Below are 17,385 nucleotides of genomic sequence, written 5' to 3'. Positions count from 1 at the left end.
TTGGTTTCCTCATTCGCTCTGCAGCAACGGTCCTCAGCTAAAGATCCCTGCAGCACCCAAAAATCCTGTGGGGTTTGCTCATCAAGTGGGTTACTACCAGAACAATTGTAACATGAAAGTTTGGATAGGGATGTGCTGAACCTGGGACATATGAGGTTGGCAACTTGGAAGTGCTGCTCAACCCAGTCTGCTTAGTCCAGGGGCATATAAGGAGTCAGCTTGGAAGTGCTGATTAACCTGGTCCTCTCTGATGTGCTCTGTTAATGTGTGTGTGTGTGTGTGTGTGTTGGTCTGATTCTGGGGCTGGAAGAATCGTGCCCTGGGGAACTTAGGACCTGCAGGATTGTTCCATTTGGAGAGAACTTGCAGAAGGGAGAAGTAGAGCTTCGTATGAGAACACAAGTGACACAAGCAGTACATTGATAGAATTGCAGAACCCCCCACCCAGAAGAGTAACCCTAATAAATGAGTGTAGCCCAAAGTAATGGGCAAATCTGGTAACACTGTGTTCTAGTGATGAGAGAGAGTTTGAGTAAAAGGGCAAAGCGTGACCCTGCTGGGGGATGGGGGTAGCCAACAACATAATTCTCAGGAGTGAACAGATAGACACAAAGCAGAATGTGTGACTGTGTCTGCAGGTGGGACTGGATGGGACTGATAAGTGTTTACATGATCTAAGTACATCTGCAGCTGGAATGTTGTATTTCTGTCCCTTCATCACAGGAAGGATATTGAAAAACTGGCAAAAGTTTGAAGAAAGGAAACAATTCAATGATGAAACCTGGAGGCTTGAAAGAGACTCAATCTGTGAGACTGGAGAGTAAAGGAGAATAAGGGGCAAGGAATAGCAAGTGTCTCCACAGGGCTGAGAACAAGGAGGGGAGGAGCTTCATAATTCAGATGATCTGAAAATACTAAAATAATGGCTGAGAGTTCAGAAGGGAAAAGCAAAGGGCAGAGAGGAGGAATAATTCCCCAGCAGTGAAAGTAGTAGAGAGTGGAATAGACATAAAGGGGAAGTAACCGAGTCACTGTGACTGAAGATAGTCTAGAATAGACTAGATACAATACTAGTGGGAATGAAGCAGGAGAACGTTCTGCATGATGACAGAGAGCAGAGCTGCTCAGACTGCTTGCAATTAGGATCTCGTATGTCGGCCTCATGCCAACAGAGCCTGACACACAGAACACAGGTTCCGGTGTGAAGCACTTCTCAGTTACTCTTATGGCTTCTCTACGGGGACGTTACCTCACATGAACTGTAATTAGCTCGCCTTAAATACCTTGTGTCCACATGAACCCTGTTCTCAGGGCAACTTATTTGGCATCTTAGGTTGCCATAACTAATCCTCGTTGAAGAAGGAGTAGCTCCACTTCACAATTAGTTTGTTCCATTGTAAGATTCGTGTAAAATAATTCCTAATGCTAATGCTGCTGAGAGTCCTCCAGCTAGTGTCCCTCACTGCATTGCTTCATACCTGCATCAACCTGCTTTGTGCCTGTGTGTGCTCCATAGCTCTGGGGTCATCTTGACCAGATGTACCCTCTCAGGTTAAATGCTGGCAGGCAGCCAGGAGTGCCTCTTTTCGGTACCAGGTGAGTTCACATTCCTAAAGCAACTATGGCACCCCTGCTTCCACATGGACCTCCATAGAGGGCAAGGACCTGATTGGCCTGTCTGGAGACAAGCATGTCCAGTTCCATCTGGATAAGAGTCACCAGAATGCAGACTTCTACAGGGCACTGTCAGAGACAATGAAAGTGAGGTGACCCTGGACCTGGTACCAAGTCAGCAAAGGCACTCTAGCAGGTTAGTAACTGCACATGCATCTCTGCAAGCTGTCCTGAATACAGCTGAATGAATACCTGAAATTTCTCCCCTTCCCACCTAAAATTTGTTCCTTTTTAAATGTATTTTCAAAATTACTTTTCAAATCTTTCATTAGATCAGAAATAATTTATTATGTTTTGTTTCTGCAAGAAAAAAAACAAACAACATTCAGTTTTGGCTCTAAATGAGCCAGTTCTTTTTTCAGATTTTTTGATTTGGCCACTGAACTGAAAAATTAATTATTCACTCAGCTGTAGTCAGTAAAGCCTGCAGAAAGGCATATGCAGTCATAAACCTGTTCCTGCCATTCCTCCACTCACCCTAGAAAAGAAAAAAGTCATACATCCACACCCCAACTGCACAAAATAATGCACATTTAAAAAAAACTAGCCTACTCAAAGCCTGCCCCCTTCTCCCCACACATGCATGTGCACCACTCAGATAAAGTACAGAGGGTCTGTAGAATGGGAAATAAATGGGGGAATATCTTACTATCACAAAGGAAACCATGGAGTTGGAAGAGAAGATGGAAATGGCATTCCAACATTATGGGAACAAGAACATTTTATCTTTGTTGGCATGGAGACTATGAGGAATGGGACCATAAATGACTGTGCTTTTTCCTATTTCCCTGTGCAAGTGTAACTGTGTGAAGAGGGGAGTAGTAGCCTGCAGAGAGACTGTCAGATCTCAGGAAAAATAAGAAAAAGCTATAGATGATTTGTTCCATGGAGCATAAAGTTAATCCCAATGGAAGGTCTTGAAAGTAGCTGGAAAGGTTTCCTGGAGCATGCACAAAAGGTCAGAATGGAGCGCACGACCCTTGGGAGGGAAACGATGCGGACAATGAGAGGCAAACAACTGTGATAAAAGCACCTTTTGCTGCAAAAGCCAAGCACTGAGACCCAGTGCTCCAATGTCCTGCAAACTATAGGGAATGCACCATACTGGGAACACTATTCCAAACAACCTTATCACAGTTCTTTCCCACTGCATTCAACCCCACAGGAGATGGAGAAGGGGAACACTTTCTGATGCATCACTGTCATGGGTGAATACTTCTTGGTGGGGCTCTCCCTCAATATTCAAGTTTTTCAGTTTGTACTACATTCTTTTGGCTGGTCTACTCCTAAAACTTAGGTTGCCCTAACTACATAGACTCATAGACTTTAAGGTCAGAATGGACCATTATGATCATCTAGTCTGACCTCCTGCACAATGCAGGCCACACAATCTCACGCATCCACTTCTATAACAAACCCCGAACCTATGTCTGAGTTACTGAAGTCCTCAAATTGTGGTTTGAAGACCTCAAGCTGCGGAGAATCCTCCAGCAACTGACCCCATGCCCCATGCTGCAGAGGAAAGCGAAAAACCTCCAGGACCTCTGCCAATCTGCCCTGGAGGAAAATTCCTTCCCGACCCCAAATATGGCGATCAGCTAAACCCCTGAGCATGTGGGCAAGAGTCACCAGCCAGCACCCAAGAAAGAATTCTCTGTAGTAATTCAGATCCCATCCCATCTAAAGTCCCGTCACAGACCACTGGATATACATACGTGCTGATAATCAAAGATCAGTTACCAAATCAATTGCCAAAGTTAGGATATCCCATCATACCATCCCTTCCATAAACTTATCAAGCGTAGTCTTAAAGCCAGATATGTCATTTGCCCCCACTACTCCCCTTGGAAGGCTGTGACAGAACTTCACTCCTCTGATGGTTAGAAAACTTCATCTAATTTCAAGTCTAAACTTCCTAGTGTCCAGTTTATATCCATTTGTTCTTGTGTCCGCATTGGTACTAAGCTTAAATAATTCCTCTCTCTCCCTAATATTAATCCCTCTGATATACTTATAAAGAGCAATCATATCCCCCCTCAACCTTCTTTTGCTTAGGCTAAACAAGCCAAGCTCTTTGAGTCTCCTTTCATAAGACAGCGTTTTCCCATCCTCGGATCATCCTAGTAGCCTGTCTCTGAATCTGTTCCAGTTGAATTCATCCTTCTTAAACATGGGAGACCAGAACTGTACACAGTATTCCAGATGAGTGTCACCAGTGCCTTGTATAATGGTACTAACACCTCCTTATCTTTGCTGGAATACCTCACCTGATGCATCCTAAAACTGCATTAGCTTTTTAACGGCCATATCACATTGGCGGCTCATAGTCATCATGTGATCAACCAATACTCCAAGGTCCTTCTCCTCCTCTGTTACTTCCAACTGATGTGCCCCAATTTATAACTAAAATTCTTGTTTATTAATCCCTAAATGCTGACCTTGCTTTTTCATTAATTTCATCCTATTACTATTACTCCAGTTTACAAGGTCATCCGAGATCTTCCTGTATGATATCCCGGTCCTTCTCTGAGTTAGCAATACCTCCACTTTGGTCATCCACAAACTTAATTAGCACATTCTCGATTTTTGTGCCAAGGTCAGTATAAAAGGTAAATAAGATTGGCCCCAAAACTGATCCCTGAGGAACATGGGTCATGGCTGTGAAAAATCCACACCCTAAAGACACAGTTACTTTTTTTGATAAACTCAATAAACATTTCCATAGATGTATATAGAAGTGTAGGATTGGAATGGACCTTGATAGGTATGACAAGGCTGTGTTGCGGGGATGCTCTCCCACTGACAAACCTACTGCCACTCGTTAGGGCTTGTTTAATTATGGCGGCAGGAGAGCTCTCTCCATCGGCATAGAGCGGCTACATGGGTACCTTACAGTGGTGCAGCTGCAGTGGTACAGGTGTAAAGTCTGCAGTGTAGACATAGCATACGTATTATCTAGACCCGTGGTTCTCAAAGTTGGGCTGCCGCTTGTTCAGGGAAAGCCCGTGGCAGGCCAGGGCGGTTTGTTTACCTGCCGTGTCCACAGGTTCAGCCGATTGCAGCTCCCACTGTCCGCGGTTCACCACTCCAGGCCAGTGGGGACTGCAGGAAGGGCGGCCAGCACATCCTTCGGTTCGCGCCTTTTCCCTTATCCCCCATGGGCCTGCAGCAGCAAACCGCAGCCAGTGAGAGCCACGACTGGTTGAACCTGCACACGCGGCAGGTAAACAAACCGGTCCGGTCCGCCAGGGGCTTTCCCTGAACAAATGGCGGCCTGACTTTGAGAACCGCTGATCTAGACCATCCCTGATAGATGTTTGTCTGACCCTTTCTTAAAAACCTCCAATGACAGAGATTCCACAACTTCCCTAGGTAATTGGTTCCACTACTTAATGAGTCTTATGGTTAGGAAGTTTTCCCCAATGTCTAATCTAAATCTCTCTTGCTTCAATTTAATCCTTTTACTTCTAACCCCATCCTCAGTGGCTAAGGAGAATAATTTAGTGCCCTCCTATTTATAGAAACCTTTTATGTACTTGAAGAATGTTAGGGTGTCCCCCCATCAGCCTTCTCTTCTCCAGACTAAACCAACTCATTTTTTTCATCTCTCCTCGTAGTTGACATTTTCTAGACCTTTGTTGCTCTCCTCTGTTGGCTACCTTTTTCACGGAAAAACTTAATCAGGTAGAGCTCAGCCCATAAATGGCATAATACCTCCCACTCCATGCTATTAATTCAGAATATAATCAAACCAAAACTCTTTTGCTTGCTCACAGAGTGTTCATTAGCCACAACTTCCTGTGGCATCCTAGCAGAAACACAAGGCACCCTCACTCTCTTCCCTTAACCACTTGGACCATTTTGCAGGGGGGCCCTCTCAGGCTGCCCATAATTTTGAGAAGTTTTATCCAGTTTCTGCCCCCATTCATCTTCCAGAATTTCAACCTGGGTCTCACAGATGTTGTGCAAAATCCAACAGGCACTTATCACATCAGGCACATTAGTAGTAGTATCATAGCACCTGGGAGCCCTACTCATGGTCCAGGACTCCAATGTGCTAGGCGCTGTACAAACACAGAAGAGAAAGACAGTCTCTGCCCCAAAGAATTTACAATCTAAGCAGAAGACAAGAAACAACAGAGGGATACAGACAGACGGACAGGGGAATACATGGTCAGCATGGCAGATTGTGCTTTCAGCACACCAGCAGCTTAACCATTGTCAAGTTTTCACCTGGGTCAAATTAGAACTGTTGTTCTATACAATCAGTTGATTCAATTGCTTATTGCTTGAGGTTCAGCTCACCTGTCTTTATAGCCCAGTAAACTTTTGCAATGTATTCTTTGAGAAGTAAAATTCAGATTAAGCTCCTCTCGCCTGCTGTGTGTAGATGACATGATGTCTCCTCCCCATCTTGGAGCTTGATAGTTTTGTTTACCTAATTTACAAATTGACCTTTTTCATCTCTACCTGACAACCGGGCTGGGGGCTAGGCTCCCCAAATGCCTTTGGCAGACCTGTTTGCCAACTCCCCCTGACAGTTGGCGGTGGGGGGTTATGGTGACTGTGGTCCCTGTGTTCTGACACAGGGCCAAGAGGGTACAGGGGAGGGGTGACCTCCCCCACAGTTTCTGGGAATCTTATCATTGAGGATGGTAAATGAGTGGCAGGGTGTGAGGGGGAGACACACAGAGCACTGACTCCAGTGCTCAGATGTGATCTCACCAGTGGTGGTGATCAGGGATTTGCAAAGAGGTGCAAATTGAGCTAATCAGAACAAAGAGGTGTTATCACTGTTCAGCCAGCTGCAGCTATCAGTGTTCCTACACTAAGGGCAAGTCTACATTACAAAATTGAGTTGACCTAAGTTATGTGAATATATAGCTGCAGCAGTAATTAAATTGCTTCTGCATGTCCACACTACGCTCCTTGTGTTAGTGGTATGCATCCTCACCCGGAGTGCTTGCACTCATGGGCAGTGTGTGAGCCACGCATTTGTGGAGCCTAGCCCCCAATCGTGCCCCATCTGTCTGAGGCCCTGCCCCTTCTCCACCCCTTCCATCCCCCCTCCTGTGCCAGAACCTCGAACTGCTGACCATGGCCGCTGCCGCCCCCCAGCCCCGGGCCGCCCTGATTAGCCTGCTTGAGTGCCCCCAGCCCCAGAGCACCAGGGGCCCCAACCGCCTGGAGTCCCGGGCCCCAGGCTGGCATGTACTAGCCCCAACCCCTTGGGGAAGAGGAGTAGCCTCCCTGGGCTGAGGCCAGGGGGAAGTGGCAGGAAGCAGGAGAGGGTTCGGGGTGGGGCCATGCCTGGCAGTTTGGGGAAGCTCAGCCTCCCCTGGCCTGCCAAACCTGCCGACCATGCTTGCATCGATTTAACTGTCAGTGTGGAGCGTTGTGGGATGGCTTCAGAAAGGCAGCAACAGTCTATGAAAGCAATGCAGCATCTACACTGACACTGCGTTGACCTAACGACATTGACCTAAGTGCTACGCCTCTCATGGAGGTGGAGTTATCATGTCAGTGTAGTGGCCAAGTTACATTGTCAGGAGCTACATTTTAGTGTAGATGCTTGTGGAGTTTGGTCAACGTAAGCTGTCTTACATCAACATAACTCTGTAATGTAGACTGGGGCTTAGTATTACTTGTGTCAGGGATGTTTTTAACAGTGCGTTAGTCACTCTCTTTAGACCTGTGTGCAAACAGAAATTGGGCCTGCTTTGAGCAAGGGGTTGGACTAGATGACCTCCTGAGGTCCCTTCCAGCCCTGGTATTCTATGATTCTATGATTTTATCAACACAAGCTTTGATGAAGCCAGTCTATATATACATAGCTATTTCCCAAATGCAGAGTGCACAGGGATCCAGGTGTAATCTCCACAACATTACACTGAGGGATAAATCTAGCCCACCCTGCATGGGAAGACAGCCAGGTAGGCTGAGAAACAAAGAACTACGCATCATGTGGGAGCTTCATGTCTGACCTTGGGGGGATTAGGGGAAGGAGGGAGCTGTGTGGAGCTGTGGACCAAGTTTTTGCCCCCTGCACCTACCCCCAGCTGGCCTAGCCTCCCCACCCCTTGCCATGTTAAGGCTCAGGGCTCCTCCCCTGCTGCCTCAGGGAACTCTGGGGAAAACTCCACAACACTTGCTGCCACCCCCAGCTCCAGCTCCAGCAGGCACAGGGAAGGTGACAACTGCTGCTGCTGCCCAGGACTGCCTGGGGAGGGGGGGGCAAGTGAAGCAATGTGTCACAGGCCCCAGGCCCCACAGGGGCCACCAGCCCCACAAGAATGTCTGAGGCTCCCCAGGCCATGCCCCAACCTTCCCCCATCCCCCGGCACCTGAGTGCACCACATCAGGAGCGGCCCTGCACAGTGCTACAGCAGCGTGGCTCCAGTGGAGCCTGAGCTCCTCCCACTGAGTCAGCACCATGTGGTAAGGGGGCAGGGCTGCGAGCTCCAGTCCCGCCAGAGCCAGGTCGCTGCAGTGCTGTCCAGGGGCCAGGGCAGCTCTTGGATGCAGCATGCTGAGGCTCCATGAGAGGGGAGAGGCAGGAGTAACACAGGAGCGGCCCTGGACAGCGCTGCTGGGAGGGGCATGGTCAGGGGACGGGGAATGGAGGGTTGGATCATGGGCGTTCTGGGGGTTTGTCAGGACATGGTGGGGAGTGGAGGGTGGATAGGGGTCGGGGCAGTCAGGGGACAGGGGGTGTCCCGGGGTGGTGGTTGGGGGGTGTGGTGAGGGGACAAGGAGCAGGATGGGTCGGATATTCTGAGGGGGGCAGTCAGAGGGCAGGAAGTGGGTGGGGGTCAGATAGGGGGCAGGGCCAGGCTGTTTGCGAAGGCATAGCATTCCCTATCCTAAAGCTCATTCAACAGTTTGAGGCTTGCAAACAGCTATTTAACACAATGAGCCAAGCTGTTATCTTTTCCCTTAGGGCTACCATCCCTTTCACTTCTCAAATGCCAAATTATAGTCTACATTTAATTTCAGTGCCATAGGGAGATTCATGTCAGGGGAAGGTAGCTTCTTTTAAAATTAGCCACTTTAGAATAACAGTGACAGAGCCAAGAGAGCCATGGGGGAGGGATCACATGAGAAGAGCAATATCCTACACCACCTACCTCCTTCCCAACCCTACCAAGGGAGACTCTCCTCCCCTGCATTCCCTGAGGCTTCAGAGGGGTTAATTCAGTGGTTCTCAAACTTTTGTACTGGTGACCCCTTTCACACAGCAAACCTCTGAGTGTGACCTCCCCTATAAATTAAAAACACTTTTTTATGTATTTAACACAATTATAAATGCTGGAGGCAAAGCGGAGTTTGAGGTGGAGGCTGACAGCTCGCAACCCCCATTAATAACCTCGTGACCCCTTGAGGGGTCCCGACCCCCCGTTTGAGAACCCCTGGATTAATTTAATTTTAGCACCCTGTGTCCATTCACATGCATGTGCTATTTTGGGCATTTCAGTTTTCACAACATAGGCTTATCCCAGATTCTGCAACAAGCTCAAATGCTCAGTTTGTGGAGTATGTACATAAGCTATATTAAAGACAAACCCACAGTAACCGTCTCCAGTTTGTTAGGTACCCCATGGAGCCAGTCTCTAGGAAACAACCTCCATGAATTTATCTAAGTCTGTTAATGGCTATTAGCCAGGATGTGTAAGGAATGGTGTCCTAGCCTCTGTTTGTCAGAGGGTGGAGATGGATGGCAGGAGAGAGATCACTTGATCATTACCTGTTAGGTTCACTCTCTCTGGGGCACATGGTATTGGCCACTGTCAGCAGACAGGATACTGGGCTGGATGGACCTTTGGTCTGACCCAGTATGGCTAGTCTTATGTTCTAACCTAAATGAACCCAAAGTTATGGAGATAGATATGAGTCAAGAAAGCCAGCAGAGTATCAGAAACCTGGAAGAATCTCTGATTGGATGAGTTCAGGCGTTTGGTCACAAGCTGAGGTGGTTCAAAAGTTTTGGATTTTTTTAAGCAGAATTTTTTTATTGTTTCTTTAAACAATCAAATACAGCAAGCCGCAAATATTTGGCCACACACTTCTAAAACCCCAAACCATGTTCAGGTTTTTGCAGACTAATTTCAGCTTTTCAATTAAAAAACCACAACAAATTTTGAAGGAAAGCAGACATTGTCCATGATTTTTTCTGCTTTTCAAAACCCCCTAGTTTTTGATCCAAAAAAGTTTTTATGGAAAATATTTGTCCAACCCTTTTAATGAGCTTTAGTGCCTTTTAGCAATAGCCAATGCTGAGAACCAGTGATAGCTTGTAAACATGATTTGAAAAGAAGTTTTCTCAAAACTGGGTTTGTGCCGAGATGCAGAAGGTTTTTAAATATTTATTTTTCCCAGGGCCGCCTGGGGGAGGCAAGTGGGGCAATTTGTCCCAGGCCCCACAGGGGCCCCCATGGGAATATAGTATTCTATATTATTGCAACTTTTTTTTATGGACGGGGCCCCCAAAATTGCTTTGCCCCAGGGCCCCTGAATCCTCTGAGTGGCCCTGCTGCTGACCTGGGGAGACACTGGGCTTCTATGCACAGGCACCTACCAGCACAGACCTGCTAATGGGGATGTCCCCCATCCCACCCTTACTCCATGACAGCTGCCTGACCTGCCCAGAGGATGGCACAGCCTGCTCATCTCCAGTCTGCCCAGGGGAGCTCAGGGAAAGACTGGTCAGTTCCACCCTGAACCCAGTGCAGGGCACAGTCCAGCTCTGAGTCACCAGGAATGTCATACACTTTGGGTTCAGTCCCTTCTCCCTCATGGGGAGTTTCCTATGGAGGCAGGTTGCCCGAGTTCTTACCTGAGCAGATCACTCCTGTATCAAAAGAATGATAGCACTGGAATGCACCCCATCCCTCATGTGTGCAGTCCCAGAGAGCTGACTCGTCACCATCACAATTAGCTAGAATTAGCCAAGTTGGTCCAGATCCTTCTCCAAAATAAGCCTGGCCATGGGCACTGACAGCAGATCCACATCCCAGCTGCTTACAAACCACCTCAGCATCTTCCATGTCCCAATTGTTATCGCACACCGTCCCCCACCGATCCTGGTGTTTAACCTCCACTCTCCCGGCACAGGGGCTGCTTCCATTCACCAGCCTCAGCTCATCAGCACCTACAGACAGACACAGAGCAGAGTTGCAGACAGTGCAGAGCCCAAACCTCTGGCTTGGACAGTATCACACAAAGGCCCTGGGCTTTACTCCCTGATCCCCCAGTTAGGCTTGTCACTGGGGAGGCAGCATGAGGTATCTCCTTCCCTCTGAGTTCTCCGGCCTGGTGGATGCAGAGCACCATCACTGCTGTGTGATTCACAGCAGTACTGCCCTCCCCTCCCTCGCCACCCCATCTCCTCCTTCCTTTGACCTTCCTCCCCCACCAGTCACTTGAAAACCTGTTCCCCCACCCCACCTCTCCCTGCGCTAGCTCCTCCACCCATTTCCAACAACCTCTCCTGCCTGGAAAGGGGTGTGGTGTACTGAAAACTATTAAAATGACAACCTGCTGCCACTTTAAAAGTAAGGAGCTTCCTGGTCCTGTTTGCAGGCTAGAGACCGAGTGCTTTGTAGGAAGCGGCAATCTGGGCCTTCAGCAGCCAGATTGCAGAGAGCCTGCCAAAACCTAGGTGGGGTAAGTTGTGCCTCTCTGCCTTGTGGAGCAGACTGCTTTGTCTCTCTCTGTTTTCAGGTTCTTGTGTGTTAGGGTTCTGCATTCTGAGTAACAAGAGTCATATTATATTGCAACTTTCCAGAAAGAGTATTTCTAACTTCTCTGTGTTTATGCTGTGAACATAACACGGAGAGCCAGACATATTCCACTATTCTGCTCCCCCTCAGCTCAGACTTGCTGCTGCTCTGCCCATTTAGTGCCACCCCCACCAACATACAGCCCACCTGCCATTCAGTACTACTTTCCTTCCTCTTCTGTCTGAGTCCCTGCTCCTCTAAGACCCCTCCCCTTCTACTTGCTTCAAATCTTTAAATATTTCTCATAAGGAATTAGAGAAAATGTTTTTCCCAATCTGCATTTACCTGCTTGTTACAAAATGTAACTGCAGATTTATCTGTGATGAGTATTTTATACTCCGTTTTCATAACGCACATTCCCTCTCCAGTAACAGGGGCTGTAAATCCATCCTCGGGGCCAGGGGACATCAGAACCCTCAGAGCTGAGAGCTCCCGCTAGCTGCAATTACAGCTGTATATTGATGGGGAGCTGTGAGGGGGGCACTGTTCCATATAATCTCATGATGAAAACAAACCTCTTCCCCAGAGCACAGTGACTATTATGGGAAGTTCAGGAGCTCTGGACCCATCTCCACATCTCTCTTGTTGAGGGGATTCATTCTGCGACACTTAGTCAGTTAAGAAACTTGGTGTCTCTCCTAACCCTTCCCCACTCTGTGGGAACCCATGTGGTGGGTTTGAGACAAAAGAGTTTACTTTGTTAATTTTAATTTATTTAAAGTTTTTCTTATACCTGGTGAATTTTATCCTCACATTATCTCTCCACCCTCAATCACACAGGTAGGTATTATTCCCATTTTACTGAAGGAGAACATGAGGAAATGAGAAATGAAGTGAGATGCACCAAGGTCACACACTAAATCTGTGGCAGAGTCAAGAACATACACTAATCACCGGATTCCCAGTGCAGGGTTTTCACCATAGAACCATCTGTACTTTACATAGGGGCACAGGCTTACATGTGCACTCATGTATTCCATGGTGTCCGCATCATAGCAGTGACTGGGGGTTAATTATTATGAGTTCCTCTTAGTGACATTCCCAGTAGGGCATATCTACTGCAGCATGTTTGAGCAGTCACCAACATGTTACATCTGCCTCATGCTCTCTGTGGCCCCAAACCAGCAAAGGCTTTTTGTCACAGGGGCCTAACTCTTGTGCTTAATGGTAAGCTCTTATTTAAGTGTTTTGTTGGAAGGGAGCTTATAATGTGCATAAGTCCTATGGAATGATGGGTTGATTTTAAGATGTCCCTGTTCTTTTTAAATCCCATTGTGCTGTAGTCGCTGGCTGTATTTGAGTCGCCTCCCTCCTTAAGACTTTTTTATTTAAGTCAAGATTGTGGAACACTGTTGGGTCTTACTCCCAGGAGTTGTCCCACTGACTACACTGGCCTCCTTGGGACTGCTCCTGTCACAGAGGGCTCAGCAATGGCAGGAAAAGACATGGGCAACAATTTCACAAAACCATTTCTGTTCTGCTGCAATTTTTTTTTGTTTGCTTTTCTAAAACTTTGACAGTCAAAGATGAAAACATTAACCTGTTGGAGTGTCGGTTTCACCACTGTGAAACTTTTGGGTGGAACCAGAATCCAGCCCGTTTGTAGGTGTCTATCTGTAGATTTGTAAAATGCCATGTTATTGAGGGAGGGTGGCAGGGAGTTCAGCAGCCATTCTAAGCTGCATTTAAATCAAGCTGAAAACATTCTCATGGACTGTTGGGTTATGAACTTTTAACTGGACACAAGTGAGATGGGGACATTCCTGTTCCACATGGAGTCAAATTTAAAGGCAAGAAAAGGAAGGTTGTAACCAACCTCTGTTATTACTCTGACCAGACTGTGGACCAGTGTAGTCCAGGGCCACTTTCTCTCCCTGCAGGGCACGAGTTTCACCCATTGTAGGTAATGGGAGTCACTCCACCCTGCAGGGAAAATAGGGCCCTCTGGTTTCACACGGCCCATGCCATGGCAATTTGGTTACCCAGGAATCCCAGTGGAATTCTTTTCGTTTTCACTCTGGTAAAGGTCAGTTTTATCATGAGATCGAACTCCAGCTATGTCTGTGTGAATTTTTGGGGAAGTTCAGGTAAAAATCCCTACTCCAGAAAATCCCTTGCTCTGTAATCCTCAGCACTTACCCTCTCAGTCACAAAGAAGCTGCAGAGCTATCTGTGATCTGTACATACCAGCTGTGGTACCACAGTTTGTCTCTAGCTAAATATCTGAGGTTTCTAAAATCTGACTTTCATCTTCAGCTTCACCTGTTCATGCTGCAGCTACAGAACAGCAGCGTCTCATACTGCAGCAACTCACAGAAACAGTCTGCTACTGGACAGTTCAATGTCCTGACAAGAGCATCATTCAAACCCTATTGAAGGTGCCCAGCAAGTTGGACGCACACAGGACAGCAGTGTTATTTCAAATTGTATGGACTGTATATCTGGAATTATTCACAGGTTCCATACACAGGTACAGAGCTGGACGGGGGATGAGGCTGGAGATCACAACAGGGAAGCTCACTTTCCTTTTCTTGTGGTTCATTGGTTTACCAGGAATTTCTAAGCACTGACGCCATTAGTTCACTAAAATCAACTCACAGTGCTACAAGACTGGGGTATTTTATAAAGTAAACACAGTTTGGGACTGGGTCAAATCTATGATAATTGCAAATACATAAACCTCCTCTCTCAGAATAACCAATGGGGAGATAATTATACACACACATTTACTTAAACCCAATTGCCTGCTTTCCCTTTGTTTCATTGATTTCTGGAATAAAACTCCATTTCTAGTGGATTCAAAACTCTCTTTCTAGTTCTTGTCTGCCCAGTTCATAAAGTGAAATAAATAAGGCACTTACCCATGGTGTCCTGAACAAAGAGAAGAAACCAAAACAGCTGAGTGGAGAGATGTCCCTTCATTGCCAGCCGGACCTGCTGTCCCCTCCTGACACTGCACTGGCTGCACCAAAACACTCTGTCAGGGTTCCTCTGTGTCTGAGAAGTGACAACAAAGCTGTGGAAGGGAAATATATAGATTCAGAGGCTGGCATCAGCTGCCAGAAGGAACCAATAGAAACAATATTCACCTTTTTAGACATTATCAGAGGATTTATCTAAAACTTTGTGCAGCTAAAACATCCAATACAATTCTAAAACTCGATCTGTGACCATATATGAGTGACAAGTCCGCTTCTGATGTCATCTTCGCTTCAGTCTCGGATCATCATGTAACACCCTCCTTGGCGTAGGGTAGAACAGTGTGAAAACAGTGTGCCTTTTTAGGCGAATAAAAGTGAGCCCTGAATGCTGCTCATTTGATAAACTAATTAAGAAAATAAATATGGAAGAAAAGAAACATCTAAAATTGAACCCCACAGAGCTGTGTTTGTCCAGTTGTAGCCTGGCCACTAAAACCACAGAGCTGGGATGTTACCACTGGGGTCAGCTGTATCCAAAGGAGAAGGGAACAACCCCTGCTGCCTTTGTGGAATCCAGACTGCTCAGGGCTTCCCACACAGAGTGGGAACAGCAGTGGTACATTAGTGGTAGGAGTATGTCACTGTGACCATCAGTGGCAGCAGAGTCTCAGAGGGCTTCCTGTTCACCCAGCTAGAGCTTGTTCTTAATACTTAGTTATTAGGTTATGAGTGACCATCTCGCATACCATAGTGTAAGTAGCAACCCACTCCAGGACTCTCTGTCCAGGCCAGTGCTAGGACTGCCTTGTGTGGTAACTGTAGGTAGCACAGGCTGCGTTAGTCAGTCTCGGAGCTAGAGAGAATTGCAGGGTCCTGACCATTTCTGTCAGTCTGAAAAGAGAATCTCCTTAATAGTCCGTGCAGCTGAAACTCTTCTCTTCTGTACAGTGAAGAGCAGCACATTGGCCATAGGACACAAGCTTCACTGGAGCAAGTTAACCAGGAAAACAACATAGCCGACGTCCAGTGGAAAGTGGGTGGGGGACGGTCAATCAAAGGTAAAATCCCGCCTGAAGGAGCCGTGTATAGGTGCGTGTTAGAACAGGTCTAACTGAGACGTTTAGAATGGAATTTTAAATCAGCCCATCGCAGTAACTGGTGCCAAACAAAAAGATGGCCTTGCAGGAAACAGCTCTAACGCAGGCATCTCTGGCACTTTGCCATCCCTACCTCATGAAGGCCAAACTGCCACAGCGAAAGCAAGTTGGCAATGAACAACAGGGTGTTTCCCCAGTCAGACGTCATCTTGGTGAATGTTGAGAACTCTTAATGAGCACAGGAAGTTCTCTCTCATCTGTCCAAAGAGTGGCAAAGACTAGGAACAAAGAGGCAGCTACACCAGCTCTGCCCTAAATACAATCCTTGTCAGTGGCTCACCGTGCAAGGGCCAGTACAGCGCAGTGCAGCCACTGACCCTGAATAAACAGAACACAGGTCAGAGAATTCAAGAACTGACTGATAATCAATGATGCGTACTGGCAACAGACACAGCTTTTTAGAAATTTCAGGTCTTACATGTATGAGGCCCTGGCACTGACAGTGGCATTCATATGGATAGGATGTGTCAAAGAACCACAGTTACTAGAAGTTAAATGATTTTCTTTCTTGTATGTGAGGTTGCTTCCTCTCAGGGCTGGCTCTAGGATTTTTGCCACCCCAAGCAAAAAATTTTTGACCGCTCCCCCACTTTTTTTCATGTCTCCTGGCCCCTCACCAACTCCACCCCTTCTGAACCCCTTCCAAACCCCTTCCGCAAAGCCCCAGCCCTGCCTCCTCCCCCAGGCATGCAGCATTTCCCTCCCCATTGCTTCCTGGGGGGCTCCATGACCTCCCAACCTAGCTCACCTCTGCTCCGAGTGCTCCCCCTGGTGTGCCGCTGCTCCGCTTCTCCCCACTCTCTCTCAGGCAAAGGAGAGCAGAGAAGCGGAGCAGCGGTGCATTCAGGGGAGCAGGCAGAGCAGAGGTGAGCTAGGGTTGGGGAGGATGCAGGAAGTAACGGGGGATAGAGGAACCACTCCCAGCTCCAGCTTACCTCCGCTCCACCACTGCCGCCTCCCCCAGTGCCCAGCGGCTCGGTTTCTCCTCCCTCCCTCCCAGCCTTGCTGCAGGAAACAGCTGTTTCACAGGCGGCAAGCCTGGGAGGGAGCGGGGAGAAGCGGTGCAGCAGCACGTTCAGGGGAGCAGGTGAAGCAGAGGTGAGCTAGGGTGGTGAGGTGCAGGAAGTAAGGAGGGGTAGAGGAACCATTCCCCACTCCAGCTTCCCTCCACTCCACTGCCTCCTCGAGTGCCCGCCGCTGGGCTTCTCCTCCCTCCCAGACTTGCTGCGCAAAACAGCTCTTTCGCGTACAGCAAGCCTGGGAGGGAGGGGGGAGAAGAGAAGTGGTGGTTGGGCGCTCAGGGGAGCTGGCGAAGGCCAGTTGGGGCGGCAAGTGGGGGCAGCCGGGGCACTTTTTCCCCATGTCCCGGAGTCGGCACCTATGATGGCCAGTGCCAGAATGCCGCCCCTAGAAATGTGCCACCCCAAGCACTTGCTTGTTTTGCTGGTGCCTGGAGCCGCCCCTGCTTCCTGTCCCCACCTCCAAGGGAGGTGGAACTGCTGTGTAAGGGCTCTGGCTTCTTTAGAGTCTGTTGGGGTTTTAGATAAATATTGTCTCTCTGCATTCATTCAGACAGGGTCACCCAGAGGATTCAGTGGGTCTGGGGCAAAGGCGCCACTCGCTGCAGTGCTTGTAATTACCCAGTGGCACTCTGGGTCTTCGGCGGCGGTGGGTCCTTCACTCAGTCCAGGTCTTCAGTGACACTGAAGGATCCGACACTGAAGTGCCGCCGAAGACCCGGAGCGAGTGAAGGGCCCACCGCCAAAGTGCTGTTGAAGATCCTGGAGCTAGTGAAGGGCCTGCTGCTGAAGTACCTCCGAAGACCCAGAGCACCTCCAGGTTAGTCAAAATTAA

The 17,385-nt window shown here is 48.0% G+C and overlaps 1 protein-coding gene across 1 annotated transcript in view; it reads right to left on the bottom strand.

The window, feature by feature from the left end:
* The window catches only part of LOC116820780 (antigen WC1.1-like), a 309,052-nt gene extending 293,373 nt beyond the window's left edge, over positions 1–15,679 (bottom strand). Inside the window, 3 exon segments of the mRNA XM_075062239.1 lie at positions 10,697–10,822; positions 14,315–14,324; positions 15,605–15,679. Coding sequence (XP_074918340.1) covers positions 10,697–10,822; positions 14,315–14,324; positions 15,605–15,679 — 211 coding nt within the window.
* Positions 15,680–17,385: the final 1,706 nt, after the last annotated feature.

Source organism: Chelonoidis abingdonii, chromosome 1, assembly GCF_003597395.2.
Source record: "Chelonoidis abingdonii isolate Lonesome George chromosome 1, CheloAbing_2.0, whole genome shotgun sequence".
Taxonomy (NCBI): domain Eukaryota; kingdom Metazoa; phylum Chordata; order Testudines; family Testudinidae; genus Chelonoidis; species Chelonoidis abingdonii.
This window is presented reverse-complemented; position numbering and strand designations above follow the sequence as displayed.